At 59.9% G+C, this 17,802-nt stretch overlaps 2 protein-coding genes across 4 annotated transcripts in view; one reads left to right on the plus strand and one right to left on the minus strand.

The window, feature by feature from the left end:
• Positions 1-17,802, plus strand: part of RBFOX3 (RNA binding fox-1 homolog 3) — a 141,538-nt gene that overhangs the window by 904 nt on the left and 122,832 nt on the right. The window lies entirely within an intron of this gene.
• On the minus strand, positions 6,637-11,436 carry ENPP7 (ectonucleotide pyrophosphatase/phosphodiesterase 7). The gene is made up of 4 exons (XM_054645409.2): positions 11,190-11,436; positions 9,245-9,390; positions 7,846-8,466; positions 6,637-7,305 (listed from the first exon to the last, which is right to left on the minus strand). Exons 1-4 carry the CDS (start codon positions 11,434-11,436, stop codon positions 6,637-6,639), a joined length of 1,683 nt encoding a protein of 560 aa, XP_054501384.2.

The raw sequence follows: 17,802 nt of genomic DNA on the forward strand, positions 1-17,802 counted from the left end.
TCCCGGGGCCAGGAAGGGGAGGCCGGTGAGTGGAGAGGCTCCATCCGCTGCCTGATGGGCTGGGCTGGGGCTCAGAGTGGGAGCAGCCCTTGCCATTTGTGTCCCTTTAGGAAGCACGGGGTTTGTGGGGCTGTGCCATCAGCGTTGTCCCTGGTCCCTCGTGGGGACTCTGATTGATCCCTGGTGCTGCTCAGCCCCCATGCCACACATCCTGCTCCTGCTGGGGGTGGAAAGGACCATGCTGTTCCCTGGGCTGCAAATCTCCTTTCTCCTCACAGGGGTTTATTAAAAACTGGTCCCGGGCAGTCCCTGGGCTGCCGTGGGCTCTGTGCCTTTTACCCCTGGCAGCGTGGGGTACCCCAGGGCTCCTGGGATATCCTGTTCCCTCTTGGTCAGCCAGAGGAGACCATCCCAGCCCTGGAGCTTCCCTGGACACTGCTGGTCTGAGCTGCTGCTGGGGCTGGTGACTGGGGCAGGATGAGCTGCTCCCCTGCTGCTGCCAAAGCTGTGGCTCCACCTGTGAGTGCCTTTTCCATGAATTCCGTGTTTCCCGTCCCCAGCAGGGACTTCACCTTTCTGGAGAAACTCAGGAACACACACTGAATAACTTGGCCCATGCTCCCACCAGGCAAAGTGACGTTGGGCCAATAAATTCACCAATCACCGTGAAAACTGTCACCATCTTAAAAATGAGAGCCAGACCCCCGAAATAACCTGATGGACCCTGATTTTGTAGCTTTTCCCAAGTAGGCCAGGCATGCCAGGAATGCTGTGGGTCCTGTGTTGTGTCTGTAGCAGGGGCTGTCAGGCTGAGGCGGGGGTTTGGTGTTGAAGGAAGGGATGGGGATGAGGGGAAAAGGGCTGTGCTGCTCCTGGACTGGAAATCTGTTTAAACTGGGGTTTACTGGGAACTAGGTCAGGTCACCCTGAGCTGCTGTGGGCTCAGTGCTCTGCCCATCCTGCCAGGCTGAGTGAGGGACACGGCAGGGAGCCCTGGCCTGGTGGGTGCAGGGTGGGGGTCAAGGTCCGGGGGATTCCCAAGGGCCTCTGTGTTGGGGCTGGACCCCCCAAAGCAGGTGCATTGCAGGGGTGCCCCGTTCCTCCAGCCCCGAGACCCCCGTGGCCGTGGTTTTGGGGTGCCTGAGGTGCATTGCAGGGGTGCATTGCAGGGGTGCCCTGTTCCTCCAGCCCTGGGACCCCCGTGGCCGTGGTTTTGGGGTGCCTGAGGTGCATTGCAGGGGTGCATTGCAGGGGTGCCCCGTTCCTCCAGCCCCGAGACCCCCGTGGCCGTGGTTTTGGGGTGCCTGAGGTGCATTGCAGGGGTGCCCCGTTCCTCCAGCCCCGAGACCCCCGTGGCCGTGGTTTTGGGGTGCCTGAGGTGCATTGCAGGGGTGCCCTGTTCCTCCAGCCCCGGGAGCCCCGTGGCCGTGGTTTTGGGGTGCCTGAGGTGCATTGCAGGGGTGCATTGCAGGGGTGCCCCGTTCCTCCAGCCCTGGGACCCTCGTGGCCGTGGTTTTGGGGTGCCTGAGGTGCATTGCAGGGGTGCCCCGTTCCTCCAGCCCCGGGACCCCCGTGGCCGTGGTTTTGGGGTGCCTGAGGGGGTGCGGGATGTCCCTGAGCCCAGAGGGTGAGGCCGGGGCCAGCCGAGGGAGCAGCCGGGCCATGGTGGCCATGTTTGTTGTGGGCAAATGGTGGCTGTTTTTCCCAAGGCCCCAGCCAATCAAAGCACAGAGATCTGCATCTCATTTGGGTACTGCAGCCGGGTATGGAGCTGTGCAGCTGCCAGGATGGGGTGGCCGGGGACTGTGGCCCTGTGCGGGGTTCAGAGGGGTGCGTGCCACCCCCAGGGCGGGCATTTTGGGAGGAGCAGCGTCCCCACACACCGTGTGCCATAAATAAATACGTGTCCTTGTATGTTTGTTGTTATGTTCCCATCCCGGAGTGGCTGGGACCCCTGGGCAGCGAGCAGCTTCCCAGTGCAGGAAAAAGAAAAGGAAGCAAATGGTGTGGAAATGCATGGCAAATTGGGATGCAATACACAGCGGGGCTCTCCCTGCTGCGTGACCCCCAGCCCGGGCAGGGGGGCGCTGGGGAATGAATTACTGGGGATGGCAGGGCGGGAGCAGGCGCGGGGATCCGGCGGCGGCCGTGTCCGGGCACGGCCAGGCGGGGCTTTGGCCTTTGTCACCGGGAGATGTTTGCTGAAAATGTCCCACGCTGCCCGTGCACGAGGTGTGAGGAGCAACGGGAAGGGCTGGGAGAGGCTCCAAGGACGTGCAAAATGCGACAGTTTGGGGTTTCCTTGGAAGAGGCTGAGCTAGAGATGGCTCTGGGGAGCAGGAGCTGGTTTAGGTTCTGTGTGTCTGTGGGGTCAAACTTTGCACCCAGAGCGGGGAGGATCCATCTCACCTGTCTGGCCTGGGACATGGAAGCGTCCTCAGCCCCAGGCATCCTCAGGGCCAGGAGGGGACGGTGAGGTTCCGTCAGTGCCGTGGGTCCCCGGGGCATCCCTGGGAGCGTCCCTGTGCCGGCTGGGGCAGCCGGAGCCGCGGCCGTGCTGGGAGCGCCCCGGGCCGAGGAGCGGCTGTTCCCGGCCTTTGTCCCTCGGGCCGAGGAGCGGGTCCCGCTCCGGGGGAGCCACCGGGGCCCGGCATGGCCCCGGGACAGCGGCTGGAGGCGCCGCGGGCTCGGGGAGATGCTCCGGGCCGGGCTTTTACCGGGAGCCGCTTGCCCCGCCCGTGCCGGGAGCTCGGGGCCTGAGCGCGGCTCGGGAGCCCTCGGCCGCCGGCTGCCGGTACTGCACCGGGACACCGGGACATGGGGACATGGGGACACCGGGACATGGGGACATTGGGACACCGGGATACCGGGAAATAGGGACATTGGGATATGGGATACCGGGACATGGGGACATGGGGACACCGGGATACCGGGAAATAGGGGCATTGGGATATGGGATACCGGGACACCGGGACATGGGGATATGGGGACACCGGGACATTGGGACACCGGGATACCAGGACATGGGGACATTGGGATATGGGGACACCGGGACATGGGGACACCGGGACATGGGGACACCGGGATACCGGGACATGGGGACACCGGGACATGGGGACATGGGGACACCGGGACATGGGGACACCGGGATACCGGGACATGGGGACACTGGGATACCGGGACATGGGGACACCGGGTCATGGGGACATGGGGACACCGGGACATGGGGACACCGGGACACCGGGACATTGGGACATGGGGACACCGGGATACCGGGACATGGGGACACCGGGATACCGGGACATGGGGACATGGGGACACCGGGACATGGGGACACTGGGACATGGGGACATGGGGACACCGGGACATGGGGACACCAGGACATCGGGACACCGGGATACCGGGACATCAGGACATTGGGACATGGGGACATTGGAACACCAGGACACTGGGACATTGGGACACCGGGACATTGGGACACCAGGACAGTGGGACACCAGGATACCGGGACAGTGGGACATGGGGACATTGGGACACCGGGACACTGGGACACTGGGACAGTGGGACACTGGGACAGTGGGACATTGGGACACTGGGACATTGGGACACCGGGACAGTGGGACATTGGGACACCAGGACACCGTCAGGGCGGGAGGCAGCGGGAGATGGGTACGGGGATGGGATGGAGGAACAGGACCAGCTCCTGGGCCAGGCAGGAGGATCCCCCGGTGTGCTCAGAATCCCAGGGCTCGGGGAAGGTCCGTGCTGGGGATGCGGCTGCAGCAAGAACCGTGAGCAGCGTGCTGCATCCGGCCCCTCTGAGGCGTGTCCCGTGGCAATCCCTGTGACTGGAGGGCAGTGGAACCCTCCTGCAGGGATGTTCGGGCTCAGCCTTTCCCCAGGATGGTCCCTTCCTCACCATGGGTTTTTCTGGCAGGGCTCTGTCTCACCCAAATGCTGCTGGTTGAGTCAGGAACTCAGTTCCTGCTCCCAGCTGAGGGAAGATCAGCTCTCAGATGAGGATTTGTGTCAGGAGGTTGGGTCACTACAAACTCCATGTGGGTCTGGGCAGCAGACTGGGACCAGCCCTATGAGCACTGCGCCTTCTCAGTACTTAAAGGCTTATAAAAAAGAGGGAGAGTGGCATTTTAAATGGGCAGAGAGTGATAGGACAGGGAAGTGGTTTGAAACTTCAGAGAGGAGAGATTTAGGTTAAATGTTAGGGGGAAATTCTTCCCTGAGGGTGGGCAGGCCCAGGCACAGGTGCCCAGAGCAGCTGGGGCTGCCCCTGGATCCCTGGCAGTGCTCAAAGCCAGGCTGGACAGGGCTGGGAGCAGCCTGGGACAGTGGGGGTGTCCCTGCCACGGCAGGGGTGGCACTGGAGGGGCTTTAAGGTCCCTTCCAACCATTCCATGGGTTTGTGATCCTGCTCTGTACCTGCTGGGCATGAGGACGGTCAGAGCCTGGTACCAGAGGGTTCTGAGCCCTGCAGGCTCTGCCAGGATCTCCAGGGCACCAGCAGAGCTGGCTGCCCCTGCCCTGGCTGTGCTGAGCTGCAGGGGAAGCCCAAGGTCACCAGCAGCAGAACTGGGAAGGTTTCTGTGCACACCCTTATCATGAACCCCATTCTCAGCGGCGTGCACAGCGCTGGCCACGCTCCCCTTTCGGAGCCTCCCTGCTGCTGCCGCTGCCCTGACCCCCACCCCAGCACCGTTTCAAGCCAAACATTTTCTTCCTGTTTTTCTGAGGGTGCGGCTCTTGTTTCATCTCGTTGGGTGAAGCCGATGCAGTGAGCGAGTCTCTATGGCAACAGATGTTTATCGAGCCCCTGAGATGAGGCACAGGGCTGGGGAAAGGCACCACAGCATCTGGGAGGGGTCTGGGGGGGCTGGAATGCCACGCTGGGAGGGCTGCAGTGGGGGCTGCTGCATGGGGGGGTCTTGCTCCCTGTCCCCAAAACCCCAGCCTGGCTGAAGGGCCCTGGGCTGCTTCCTGCACAGGGGGTTTGGGTTTGTACAGGGGCTCCTTTTGCCTCAGCCCTGCTGGGAGAGCTCCTGGGAGCCTGGCACAAACGGCCCAGGCTCTGCCAGCCCCTGGCTCAGGATCCACAGAGCCGTGGGCTCTGTGCTGGGGGTCCCTGTCTCCAGAATACATCAATGCCCTCCCAGAGCTCCCAGCAGCTGCAGCCGGGGCAGGTCTCAGCAGTTCTGCCACGGAGCAGTGCAGCCAGGCCCATCCTGCCTGCAGGTTTGCTGCTCGGGGGTGCACAGGGGGCATTTCCCAGTTTTGGCCACAGCCACAAGGCACAGAAGGACAAGCAGGATGGTGCTGAGCACACCCAGGGCTCTTGGGGAAGGAGCTGGAAGTGCTCAGTGACTTTGGGACCCTTCTGAGGCTTTGGGTGCCCCGGCCAGCCCTGAATGTGGCCAGGAGGAACCACCGGGGCCTCTCTGTGTCCTGGGCAGGTCCAGGCTCAGCGGCTCCGCCCTGGGTGGGGCCTGGCGCCTTTCAGGGGAGGCTCCCGGCTCGCTCAGAACAGATTTAATTGGCACGGACACTCATCATGTACCAACTGTCCCCGCTCCAAACCCAGCCTGGAGCTGTTGTGGCTCCCGCACTTGGGGGGATGCGAACACGGGGTGACCGTGCCAGGCTGGACATTGGTGCCAGCTCCCCCAGCAGAGCATCCCAGTGTCCCCAAAGCCGGGAGAGGCGTCTGCTCCGGGGACTCAGGCATGCTGGAAGGGCGCGGGTCAGGAATGTGGAGAGGTTTTGGGAATTCTGTCCCGTTCCCCAGCCTGGGACTGGTTATCTTTGTGAGCCGTGCCCTTCCCCATCTTGCCGTGTGCTCTGGCAGAGTTGCCTGGAGCTTGGGGGCTGCCAGGACAGGAGAGCACAGCGCTGCTGGTGCTTGTTCCAGGTCTCTGCAGCCTGCAGGTGTCGGCTGGAGGCGCCTCGTGCCAGGGAATTGATCAGGAGTTACTCGTTCTGGTGGTTCTCTGGGCACATTTGCACCTTGAGGGAAAATGACAAACTGTGGTCTGGCAGCCACACACAGCCACGAGCAGAGCCACGAACAGCCGAGGATTCACCCTGGTCCAGACCTGGCTGCACGCAGAGGACGGAGGGGACAGGGCAGGGGGCAGTGGCAGGGTCCAAGAGGGCGCCCACCCTTCTCCTCAGCCCAGCCCATGCCCTGGGTGGTGCCAGTGCTGACCCGGGGCAGGAAAACTGAGAGTCCTGTGTGAGGTGAGAAGCCCCTGCTGCGTCCTGCAGGGAGCGGTTTTGGGGGGCTCCACAGACCGGGGAGACCCGGGGGGCCCACACCCAAAGGGGGCACGGTTTGCCGGGGTATTTGCCCCCATCCTGGGGCTCCTTGGGCTCGGTTACCTGGTGGCGGTCAGAAAACTCCTCCCCAGCATCCCAGAACCACAGCGAGTCCCAGCAGCAGCGGCAGCTTCTCGGCGGGATGGAGAGGACCCGAACCTGCCGTGCCGAGAGGGCGGTGAGCGCCGGCCCTGCCCCGGGGCCGGTACCCACCGGTGACGGTGACTGTCACCTCCTGCCACCCCTCCCGCTCCTCCCTCCGCCCGGCCGGGAGCAGCTCCGCCCCGGTGCCACGGTGACCCTGCCCGGTTACCGAGCGCGGGGATGGGGGGGGCACGGCCCGGTGCCCCGGAGCCACCGGGCGGCGGCGGGAGCGGCGGCGGCCGCCAGGTGTCGCTGTTCCCGCGGGAATCCCGGCGGAGCGGAGCGCGCCCGGCGCCCGGTGCTGCTCCCGGTGAGCTCCCGGTGCCGCTCCCGGTGCCGCTCCCGGTGAGATCCCGGTGAGCTCCCGGTGCCGCTCCTGGTGCCTATTTTGCCGCTCCTGGTGCCCATTGCCGCCCCCCGTGCCCATTGCCCCTTCTGATGCCTGTTGCTGTTCCCGGTGCCCACTGTCAGTGCCGGTGCCTGCTGCCCTCCCACTGCCCCCCATGACTCCTGCTGCTGACCATTGCTGCCATTGTCATTGCCGTTGCCATTGCCGTTGCCGTTGCCATTGTCATTGCCATTGCCGTTGCCGTTGCCACCATCACCATCCGTGGGTTCCCTCAGCATGGGCTTGGTGACCTCCAGGGAGCCGTCATGGGGCTCGGGGGTGATGCCCAGCAGCTCGCAGAGAAGGGCGTAGACGTTGACGCTTTCGAAGGGCTCCACCTCCAGCCCCTTCTTGAAGGCCGGTCCCACGGCACGGAAGATGGTTTTCATGTTCATGGCCTCATTGTCAAAGCCGTGCTCCCCTTTATTGAACTGGACCTTGTACCTCTGCAGGGGAGAGCAGGAGCGTGAGCCCCCCAGCCCCGCTGCCCCCCACACACCCCACCTCTCCCACCTCCTGCAGCTCCAGGGTTTGATGGTCTGGTTGGTTCCTTTCAGTTTTGGGAGTTGATCTGTTGGTGTTAAATTCTGCAGAAGCTGGAGTTGCCTCCAGACACTGCTCTCAACCAATTCCATCCTGCAAGTTCCCTCCCTAAACGTTGGCACAGCCAAATTTTGTTGCACTGAGGAGCTTCCAATGGGAAGCTGCCTGCTGGCCTTGATGCCTCCCCTTCAGTCAGGCTAGGAGAGGATCCTGCAGTGGATATTCTGCATTCATGCAATTCCTACTCCAGGGTTTCTGGATACTTTCTCGTCTCAACAGCAGAGAAGATCTTTACACAAAGAGATGGAATTTATATCTGTGTGTATGGAGACCAATTAGCACAAGGGCCTAAAGCTGGGTGGGTGCTGTGGGAGGGGAGGGGAGGGGAGGAGTGACAGGCACGTCCCAAAGGACAGTAGGATGTGCCTGAGCATACACCTTACCCCATGGATCACGTAGCCTGGATCGCTGTACAGCAGAAGTGGGGTGATCCGGGAATGGTTGGCGTAGTGGAACCTCTTTGGAAACTCTTCCTTCTTGTAAACGTGCAGCTTTGGGTGGGCGTTTTTCAGGACCGAGTACACGTGCTCCAGTTTCCCTTCCTTGGGCACCAGGAGTCCGTTTGGGCCATAGTCTAGGAGCTCGAAGTCGATGTCCTTGAAGGTGAAGTTGCTGACGGTGCGGAGGTGGATCTCGTCGGTTTTCACCACGGTCTCCATGCCGTGGTCGGATGTGATGATGAGGTTCAGGTTTGACTCCAGGCCGCTCTCCCGGATGCGCTGCCTCAGGTAACCCACGGTTCTGTCCACCTGCTTGATCATGTTTTTCCTCTGTGTGGATTCAGGGCCATACTTGTGTCCTGAGGAGTCTGGCTCCCCAAAGTAGAGCGTGATGAAGTCCAGGTTGTCCACCGTGAACCATTCCATGACGGTGTCAATGCTCTGCCTCCAGTTGGTTTCATTGCTGTAGTTGAACAGTGCTGGTTCCACCAACTTCTTGTTCACTTCTTCCTTTTGGTATTTCGCCTTGGTTCCAGGGAAGTGGATGGAGCCTGTCTTCAAACCCTGTGAGTGGAGGCATTCCATAAACTCACCTGAACTCTCTGGGCAGCATCCTTCCATCTGTCAGTGCAGCCACCTCCTAACACGATTAATTCATTCAGTCCCCAATGCCTACCTCTGCCTCTAATGAGGTTTTCTTGCTCGTTGCCAATTAAAAGTGATTAATTGAAAGCACTGCCCTTGCACCTGGTTCCTTCTCTGTATTTCAACACCAGTTAAAACTTAGGAACCAGTGACCCATTTGCACCTTGCATGGGCCCTCCACCTCTTGACCATCAAGGCATTAAGGTGTTTTATTGAAGTTAGATGAGCCAATCTGGCAGGTAAATGTGGACAAAGGTCTTGGGCTGGGTTTCATGTCCTGCCTCAAAGCTAGGTGGAAAACCTGCTGGGCTTGCTGCAGCTCCCAGGGGAGTGGTCCCTATGGCTGCCACCACCCTGGATGTGCCTCGGGCTGTGTGGGGCTCCCAGGCTCGGGATGCTCCCTGAGGAACCGGCTGAGGCTTCTTTAAACAGGAACAGGACAGCCTGCTTTATTAATGTCTTAATAAAGCTGAAATGCATCTATTATTTTTTGCTATTTTTAGTAGAATGATCATAATTATTCCTGCCAGAGTCTGGGGATTTCAGTTTTTCGCTGGTCTAATTAGCCTGACGTTCACAGGGAGGCTGGGATCTCACGGCCACCTGGGATCATGGCGTGCCTGTGGCTTTTCCTGGGGGATGGCAGGGTGGGTGGGTCTGTGCAGGGTCTGTGTGTGTGAGGAGGTGCCACACTTGCCTGTCTCTGGGCAGTGATCCAGATGGGGAGGCTGCCGTTGTCCCACCAGCTGCTTATGCCTTGTGTGGTGTAGTAGGGCAGCTTCACGCCGGTTTTGGTGTCAAACCACATGTTGTGGATCACCCCGTGGTTCTCCAGGTACCGCCCTGTGGGAGAGATGAGGGGAGGGGGTGAGCCAGGCTGTGCTGGCTGTAGGGCAGAGGGGACCTTTGGCCTCCCCTTCCTACCCTTGCCCTGTACCAGGTGGGGTCCCGGGGCAGGCAGGGAGATGCTGGGGGAGCGCTGCTTCCCATGTGGGTTGGTTGGTGCCTGGTGGGTCTCACCTGGGCCCAGCCAGGCACTGGCACCCCCTGCAGCTGTTGCTGCCCTCTGGGCCCGGGCAGGTTCCCATTACTGGGTGTATCTGATCCCATGGTGTTTCACTGTTATCTGGGTGTATCTGATCCCATGGTGTTTCACTGTTATCTGGGTGTGTCTATCCCATGGTGTTTCACTGTTATGTGGGTGTATCTGATCCCATGGTGTTTCACTGTTATCTGGGTGTATCTGATCCCATGATGTTTCACTGTTGTCTGGGTGTGTCTATCCCATGGTGTTTCACTGTTATCTGGGTGTATCTATCCCATGATGTTTCACTGTTGTCTGGGTGTGTCTATCCCATGGTGTTTCACTGTTATCTGGGTGTGTCTATCCCATGATGTTTCACTGTTGTCTGGGTGTATCTATCCCATGGTGTTTCACTGTTATGTGGGTGTATCTGATCCCATGGTGTTTCACTGTTATCTGGGTGTACTGATCCCATGGTGTTTCACTGTTATCTGGGTGTATCTGATCCCATGGTGTTTCACTGCTATCTGGGTGTATCTGATCCCATGATGTTTCACTGTTATCTGGGTGTATCTGATCCCATGGTGTTTCACTGTTATCTGGGTGTATCTGATCCCATGGTGTTTCACTGTTATCTGGGTGTGTCTATCCCATGGTGTTTCACTGTTATCTGGGTGTATCTATCCCATGATGTTTCACTGTTATCTGGGTGTATCTGATCCCATCGTCTTTCACTTTGGCTGTTGAGCAGAAGTTTCCTTTGGAAGGGAGAGCTGCACTTTGACTCTCACATTTTGTGCTATTTTTATTATTCTGGTCCCGAAGACTGCGCAGTCCCTTCTGCACGCTATCCCCATCCTCCCTCGTATTGACGCTGCCTCCCTGCTTTTGCCCATCAGCAGATTTCATTAGCATGCTCCAGTCTTTTATGCCAAGGTTATTAATTAAAATCTTAAATAAGATTGGCTCCAAAATCGATTCTTCAGGAATTCCCCTGGTGCCCTCCCTCCAGCTTGACAATCTCCTCTCAGCATCCACTCTGTCCTCCTCTCGTAGCCTCTCACTTCCCCACGTTACAGATTTTGTACTAATCTTCATCTTCTCCATCTTAACTAATGATTTCCCATGTGGCACTGTATCAAATGCACTACTGAAGTCCAGAAAGATTAAATTTGGAGCATCTCCCTTGTTTAAAAAATAATTTATCTTATCAAAGGAGGCTATCGAGTTGGTCTGGTGCTATTTACCTTTGATAAGTACAGGTTCAGTTCATGGAATCCCAGAGTGGTTTGAGTTGGGAGGACCCTTAAAAACCATCCCATTCCACCTCTGTGCCCCGGGCAGGGACACCTTCCACCAGACCAGGCTGACTCCAAGCCCTGGCCAACCTGGCCCTGGGCATTTCCAGGGATGGGGAAATCTGTGCCTCACCAGCCTCACAGGGAAGAATTTCCTTGTGTCTAGTTTAAATCTACCATTTCTGCATCTCTTGCCTGGTCTGCTCTGAGGCTCTGTGTGCTGCTGGGTGCTCTGGGTCCCTCCTGCCCTCGTGTCCTGGCCTGGCCCCTGAGCCCTGCCCTTGCCCAGCCCCTGCAGCTCCCGTGGCCGGGGCACTCACCGGTCAGCAGCGTGAAGTGGCAGGGGCTGGTGAGGGTGACGAAGGCCGGGGTCATGTACTTGGCCTTCACCCCGTCTGCGGCCATGGCGTCCAGGCTGGGGGTGTCCACGTCCTGGTCGTAGTTCCAGCGAAAGCCATCGAAGGACACCAGGAGCAGTTTGCTGCGGTTGGGCGCCTGCTGCAGGGGGATGCAGCTGCCCCAGGACAGGGCAGCCAAGAGCAGCCCCAGGGACAGGAGCATCTTCATTCCCTTGGGCTGGAGCTGCCCAGGTGTCCGGAGAGCTGGCATTAATACCTGCAGGGTGGGACTAAGTTCAGTCCTTATCTAATCTTGCCTTTGCTGATCGGGTGTGTGGCTTCAGCCTGCATTTGCTATCAGGACAAGTGTCCCTTGTTTGTCCTTCTGCAACAGATTATCTTAAGGTTCCTTCTGGGTCAAACAGCAAATCTGTGCCTTCCCTCAGAGCTGTTCTGGTGTGTGTGAGCAGGGAGGGAGGTTCCTGGTGTGGTGGGAGGTTGGGATCCTGCCTCCACAGCCCCCTCACAGCCCACTGTGGGGTCCTGTCCCCACTCCTGGCCCTCGGTGCCCTGCTCTGTGCTCGGCAGCTCAGCCTCAGAAGGCACCTCACGCTCCAGGGCTGCTTGTGCACCTTGAGATGAGGCTCAGAGGCTCAGGGAGGGGCTTGGGTTTACCCAGGGTTTGCCAGTGTGGCTTTGTTGAGCTGCTCACTGGAGAGGGAGGCTCTTCCTCCGATCCTGACCGTGCATCAACCCCCGGAGATGCTCCTGAGGGTGAGCTCAGCTCTGAAGCCCCCGTGTCCCTCTGTGCCCCTCTGCTCCCCATGGGTGACTCTCATCCTCTCATGCACTGCTGAGCTTCGCTGTATCAGCATCCCATCGTATCAATACCTGCTGGTTTATGGCTTCTCTGGGGTTTAATCATTGCTGACGACTTGTTTCTCAGAAAAACTGAGTTTAAGGCTTTTAGAGTTATGTAACAGAGGTTGCCTTGGTTCCCTGGGCTCTGAACTCACAACCTTTATGTCTTTGCTCATCCTCCTCTGCTCAGGTTGCAGATTTATTCCTCGGTGCTTTGCTTCCTGACTGCCTGCCACCTTCTCCTCACCAAGCAGAGCTTTCTCCACCTGGTTTTCCCCACCCTGTCTGGGATCATTCTTTGATGTTTCTCCCTAAAACTGAGCTGGGTAGATGAGCCTTAGGCAAATGAGTTTATTCTTCCTGGATGGAATGACAGCCTCTTGGTAGTCCTGAGCATCTCAAGTATTCCCACCTGGACTGATTTGTCAGGGGGCACTGGGGTCTCTTCCAGTGTGGGTGTGACATGGGACAATCCTGCAAGAACACTGTGAGAGGTCCAGGGGATCCCAGCAGGGACCTCAGGGCTGACACCAGCTGGGAGAGCAGCCTTGGGCATTTGCAGTGGAAATGCTGGAGTGGGTCCTGCCCTGAGCCCCCAGCCCTGAGCCCCCAGCCCTCCTGCTAACAGAGGGCATGGAGCGGGCACGGGACTAAGGGCACCCCAGCACTGGTGTCTGCCACCCCACACTCCACTCCCTCAGCCCAGTGTGCCTCTCTGCCAGCCCAGCACTGATGTTTACCCAAGGAACTACATGGGATGTGTACTCAAGGAACTATTTTTTATCTGCATGTGTTGCCCTGGGCTCGATATTGTCCTTCAGAGAGGACAGAGCCTCCTGGCAGCACCGAGGGTTAAAGGGCTCATGATAAAGATGATATCGCTTGCCAAGCTCAGGGAAAGTCCTAAATATTGACTGTGCTGTTCTGAGGTGGGTCAGCAGTCCCTGTGGCACTGCTAACAGCGTGGGGAAGGTGCTGATAATGTATTGTGTCCATCTGCTCCTCTGGGAGGAAGGGCTGAGTGAGGGGGAAGCACTGCTCCAATCTCCAAGGAATATTGGATGTCACGAGTGTTTCAAGGCACATTTTGATATCAGTATCTGAGGAGCATGAGGCACAGATAAAGAACATCACCTTTGGCCACCCTGCCTGGGGACACTGGGAGCTCCAGCTAAAGGGCTGATTTTGCACTGACAACGCCCCAGGCGCTGCTTCCGTGTGTGGATGTGCCCAAGGGGCCGTGGCTGCCCCATGTCCTGCCCAGCATCCTCTGGAGCAGCAGCTCCAGGCCGGTGGCACCAACCCTGCATCCTTGGAGACACTGCTGAGAGCAGGCAGGGAGCTCCAAGGGCACCACAGGCTGTCAGCCCTGACCCTGCTGGGGCTGACACTGCCTGCCCTGCACTCGAGCACCAGTTAGCTCTCTGAAGATTGATGAAGGGGCTAAAAATGGAGAACACGAGCCCAGTGGAACTGTCCTGCTCGGTGTTCCAGCCTGTTTCCAGCCTTTGGAAGAAGTGATGTGCTGAGCACCCCATGAGCAAACCTGCAGCTCCCTATGGCACCTGGATGCACGGGCAGTGCTGGGGCAAGCACTGCTGAGCACCAAGGACAGGATAAGCTAAGGATCAGGGTCACTAAAACCTCTGCCATGGCCTAAAGCTGCCCCAGGAGCAGAGCTGGGGGGTCTGGGGTGACTCTGGGGGTGTGTGGAGCTGTTGGGGATGGGATGCAGCTGCAGGTGTGTGGTGTGATGGGTGTGCACCAAGGAGCAGGGCAGCCCTGCCAGGGTGTTGGATGGAAGCAGGAGCTGCCCTGGACTTGGCCCGAGCCCTGAAGCAGATGGGAGGAGGAAGGTGCTCCAGCCAAGCTGCTCGGAAGGGCTGGAGAAGAGGAAGGAGGTGGGAAAAGAAGCTTTGAGGGCTGTGGGGGCTCTTTGGGCAGGAGCTGGCTGCCGGTGCCCCCAGGCAGGAGTTTGACTCCTACCCCTGAGCTGCTGCCTTGGTGCCCATGTGGGAGCTCTGGGGTGTCCGCGGGGCTGGACTCGCTCTCCAGCGTGGGGGTGACTGAAGAGACCCCCGAAATGACCCCTTAGCCTCAGCCCCTGCAGTGAAGGCTCGGGCAGTGCCCGCGGCACTCGGCGAGGAACCTGCTACGGGCCGGGGGGCTCGGAGGGACCCGGGAGGGACCGGGGAGGGACCGGGGAGGACCCGGAGGGGACCGGGGGAGACCCCCGACCCCCCGGCGTGGCCGGACTGGGCCAGCAGGGGGCGCTGCGCGGCCGCGGCGGGGGCGGGAGAGGCCGGAGAGTCCCGGGAGCGGCGGGACCGGGATGGAACCGGGATGGAACCGGGATGGAACGGGGATGGAACGGGGATGGAACCGGGATGGAGCGGGGATGGAACCGGGATGGAGAGGGGGTGGAACGGGGATGGAGCGGGGATGGAACCGGGATGGAACCGGGATGGAACCAGGATGGAACCGGGATGGAGAGGGGATGGAGAGGGGATGGAATCGGGATGGAGAGGAAATGGAGAGGGGATGGAGAGGGGATGGAGCGGGGATGGAGAGGGGATGGAACCGGGATGGAGCGGGGATGGAACGAGGATGGAGCGGGGATGGAACCGGGATGGAGCCTGTGCCCGGAGCAGCAGGAGGGCCGGGAACACCTCTGGGATCAGGGGAGATGTTACACCCCACTGGGAGGAGGGATCCCCGGCAGGGATCCCGGTGCTCAGCTGCTTTCCTTGCTTCCTTCCTTCCTTGCCCTCCTCGAGCACGGCCCGGGCTGGAGCGCTCTGGGCCAGCTCTGCCCCTGTGCCTGCCCTGCCCTCCTGCTCACGCTGCTCCTCCCTGCTGGCTCGGGGTGATCGGGCTGTGATTGAGGCCACCGAGCTGCGGCGGTGTGGGAAGGGAGCAGCAGGGCTCGGCATGGATCGGAGCCCTGGTGTTCAGCACTGGGGTGGGGCTGGCTGGAGGAGCGGGATGTGATGGAGCCCGGAGAGGGTCTCGTCTCCAAGGCTGAGTCACTGGCAGCGTTGTGAGAACCCCAGAGGTGGTGCCCACTTGCTGTCTGCCGTCCCTAGCACTAAATTTGCTCATGGGCTGAAAATCAAGACTCCCTCTTGAGGCAGCCCCGTGCGGGGACTCAGCCGGGTGGCTCCAGCCGGGGGGGCTCTGGGGCTCAGGCCTGGGCCAGCCCTGACTCAGCAGCAGCAGCAGCAGCAGCAGCTCTGCTTACCTGGGCTGGTGCAGCCCTTCCTTCTCGGGAGGGTGAGCTCCTCCTCCCATGCTGGGCTCCCTGGGGAGTGATCTGGCCAGCACTCAAGGTGAGGAGAGGCACAAAAGGAAGAGAGCAGGGAGGAAGACTCTGTCTCGCTCTCCGCAGCCAGGCACCGGCCCTGGCTGATGTGAGGGGCCGGGTCCCATTCCCGGTCGCTGCTGCTGAATGCTCGCGGTGATCCCAGGGCTCCTCCTCCTGCTCCTCGCTGGGGTCTGGGCCCTGTGGAGCAGAGCAGGGTCAGCCTTGTGGCTGCAGCCTGGCTCTGCTCTCCCCTGGGACCCCTGCTCTGCACTTGGTTATCCCGGCATCGACCGCTGCCCCGGCTCTGCTCAGCTTCCCCAGCTAATGGCTGTGTCTGCCTCCCATTGATCCCAGCTGCAGAGCCCATTGATTAACTGCATTTCTTATTACACTGCGTGGTATTTTACTCCTCTCTGTGCTTCCCTCGTGCCAGCTGCTCGCCCTGCTCCTGCCGGGAGGAGAATCCCTCAGCCCAGAGAGCCCCTGCTCCGTGCTGGCCCTGCTCTCCTGCCCCGGCCGCCCTTCCTCCTGCTCTCCCTGCCTGCCTCTTCCTCCAGGGCCGGGGCAGTGCCTCTGCCTGCTCCCTGCCCGTTCTGTGCTCCCTGGGCCCTGCTCCCTGCCCATTCTGTGCTCCCTGGGCCCTGCTCCCGTGCAGTTCCTGCGGGTGGCACAGCCCTGCCAGGGCGAGAGGCCCTGCCCAAGGCAGGCACTGTGTTCTTCCCTCCCCGACACCTCCACACTCACCATGTGCTCCTTGCTCCGTGCCTCACCTCCTTTCAACTCTCCTGCATGCATCATTCAAAAGCCATAACATTATTTGGCATAAAATATTTACTTAACGGAGCTTTTTGCAAATATTCCCCTCCATTATTTTCCCTCCTTTTGGGAGCAGACACTGCTTCTCCTGTGCTCTCAAATGGCTTCTCTTAAATAATACAGCAAGAACGTATGAACACCAGTAGCCCTTTCCTTCCTCCTGAAATACCCATGAATGTAACAGTGTCACCAATCCATTAGGGCCACACCAGGACTCAGGAACCCCCAGCAGCTCTGCCTGCAGAATCACCTCACTCTGGGCCTGGGACAGGCAGGGAAGGTGCTCCAGGAAGGAGCAGAAATAAGGAGAAGGTCTGACACAATGCAGAGAATTAATATTAATTAAAGAATGCTCATTTCAGGAGGGGCAGCTGAGGCTTGGCACAGAGAGTGCAGGAATGAGCATTCCCAGCCTGGTCCCCACAGGATGCTGGGCAAATGCTGGAAACAGAATTGCCTCCAGCAGGGAATTGGCCGGTGCTGGGGAGGCCAGCCTGGGACACGGGGTGCTGGGGACACGTCCTCTCGTGGGCAGGCCCTAAAGAAGGGGATATGGAATGGCAGGAGCCCCCTGGAGCCATCCATCTGGAGAGGCTCAGCAAGTCTCTGCTGTCCTGGGCAAAGGTTTGTGGTGCGCTTGGGCTTTTCTTCTGTTTTCTTCTGACAAGGGGAGTGGTTTGTCTAGGGGGATACAGGATGGGTAAATGAAGATGGTATAGAATGTAATCTTATCCCCTAGAGAGCTGCAGCTGAACCAATTACCAAAGATTAGGAGCAGGCCTGATGCTAACAGGCCACACCTGTAGCAAATAAGAACCGTGTTATAAAAGAGTGAATTGGTGGGAACTGGAGTCAGGTGGTGACTGCAAGGGCCAGGAAGAGTCAGTGCCTGGAGGAGCTGCCTGTGAGGAACACAGAGAAGGTATGAAACTCTGGTGACATGGAATCCTTGCACTATAATGATAATAGAACTCTTGATCTATCAGACAACAGGCTTGGAGCTGGAAGGGAGCAGGTTTGGGTTAGGAATTGGCCAAAACTTCCCTGTGAGGGTGCTGAGGCTGCTGGGGAGGCAGGGATGGAGCCCGGGAGCTCTGACCTGCAGCCAGGCTGAGGTAGCTGAGCATTTATAGAGCTGCTGTCTGTCATTCCCCATCCTGTGGGACCTGGCTCTGAGCATCCCCGGCTGTGCCTGGGGCCGGGCTGGCCATGGAATCCGCTCACCCTGGCTCTGAGCATCCCTGGTTGTGCCTGGGGCTGTGCTGGCCATGGAATGCGCTCGCCCCCCGGCTCTGAGCATCCCCGGCTGTGCCTGGGGCCGGGCTGGCCATGGAATCTGCTCACCCCAGCTGTGCCTGGGGCTGGGCTGGCCATGGAATCCGCTCGCCCCGGGTCGAGACCCGGCTCTGAGCATCCCCGGCTGTGCCTGGGGCTGGGCTGGCCCGGAGCCCGCTCGCCCCGGGTCGGGACCCGGCTCTGAGCATCCCCGGCTGTGCCTGGGGCTGGGCTGGCCCGGAGCCCTCTCGCCCCGGTCCCAGCTCTGTGTCACCGGGCAGGGATTCAGCGTTCCGTGTTGCAGCCCGGCGAGCAGCCCTGGCCCTGTAATGCGGGCAG

The sequence above is a fragment of the Agelaius phoeniceus genome, chromosome 19 (genome assembly GCF_051311805.1).
Source record: "Agelaius phoeniceus isolate bAgePho1 chromosome 19, bAgePho1.hap1, whole genome shotgun sequence".
Taxonomy (NCBI): Eukaryota; Metazoa; Chordata; class Aves; order Passeriformes; family Icteridae; genus Agelaius; species Agelaius phoeniceus.

Bases quoted from the DNA above. Each gene is read 5' to 3' on its own strand.
- ENPP7 (XM_054645409.2), bottom strand. From the start codon at position 11,436: ATGAAGATGCTCCTGTCCCTGGGGCTGCTCTTGGCTGCCCTGTCCTGG. The intron at 9,391-11,189 runs GTGAGTGCCCCG...TCTCTCCCACAG, and splicing joins CCACTTCACGCTGCTGACCG to GGCGGTACCTGGAGAACCAC. The intron at 8,467-9,244 runs GCAAGTGTGGCA...CTCCACTCACAG, and splicing joins GGATCACTGCCCAGAGACAG to GGTTTGAAGACAGGCTCCAT.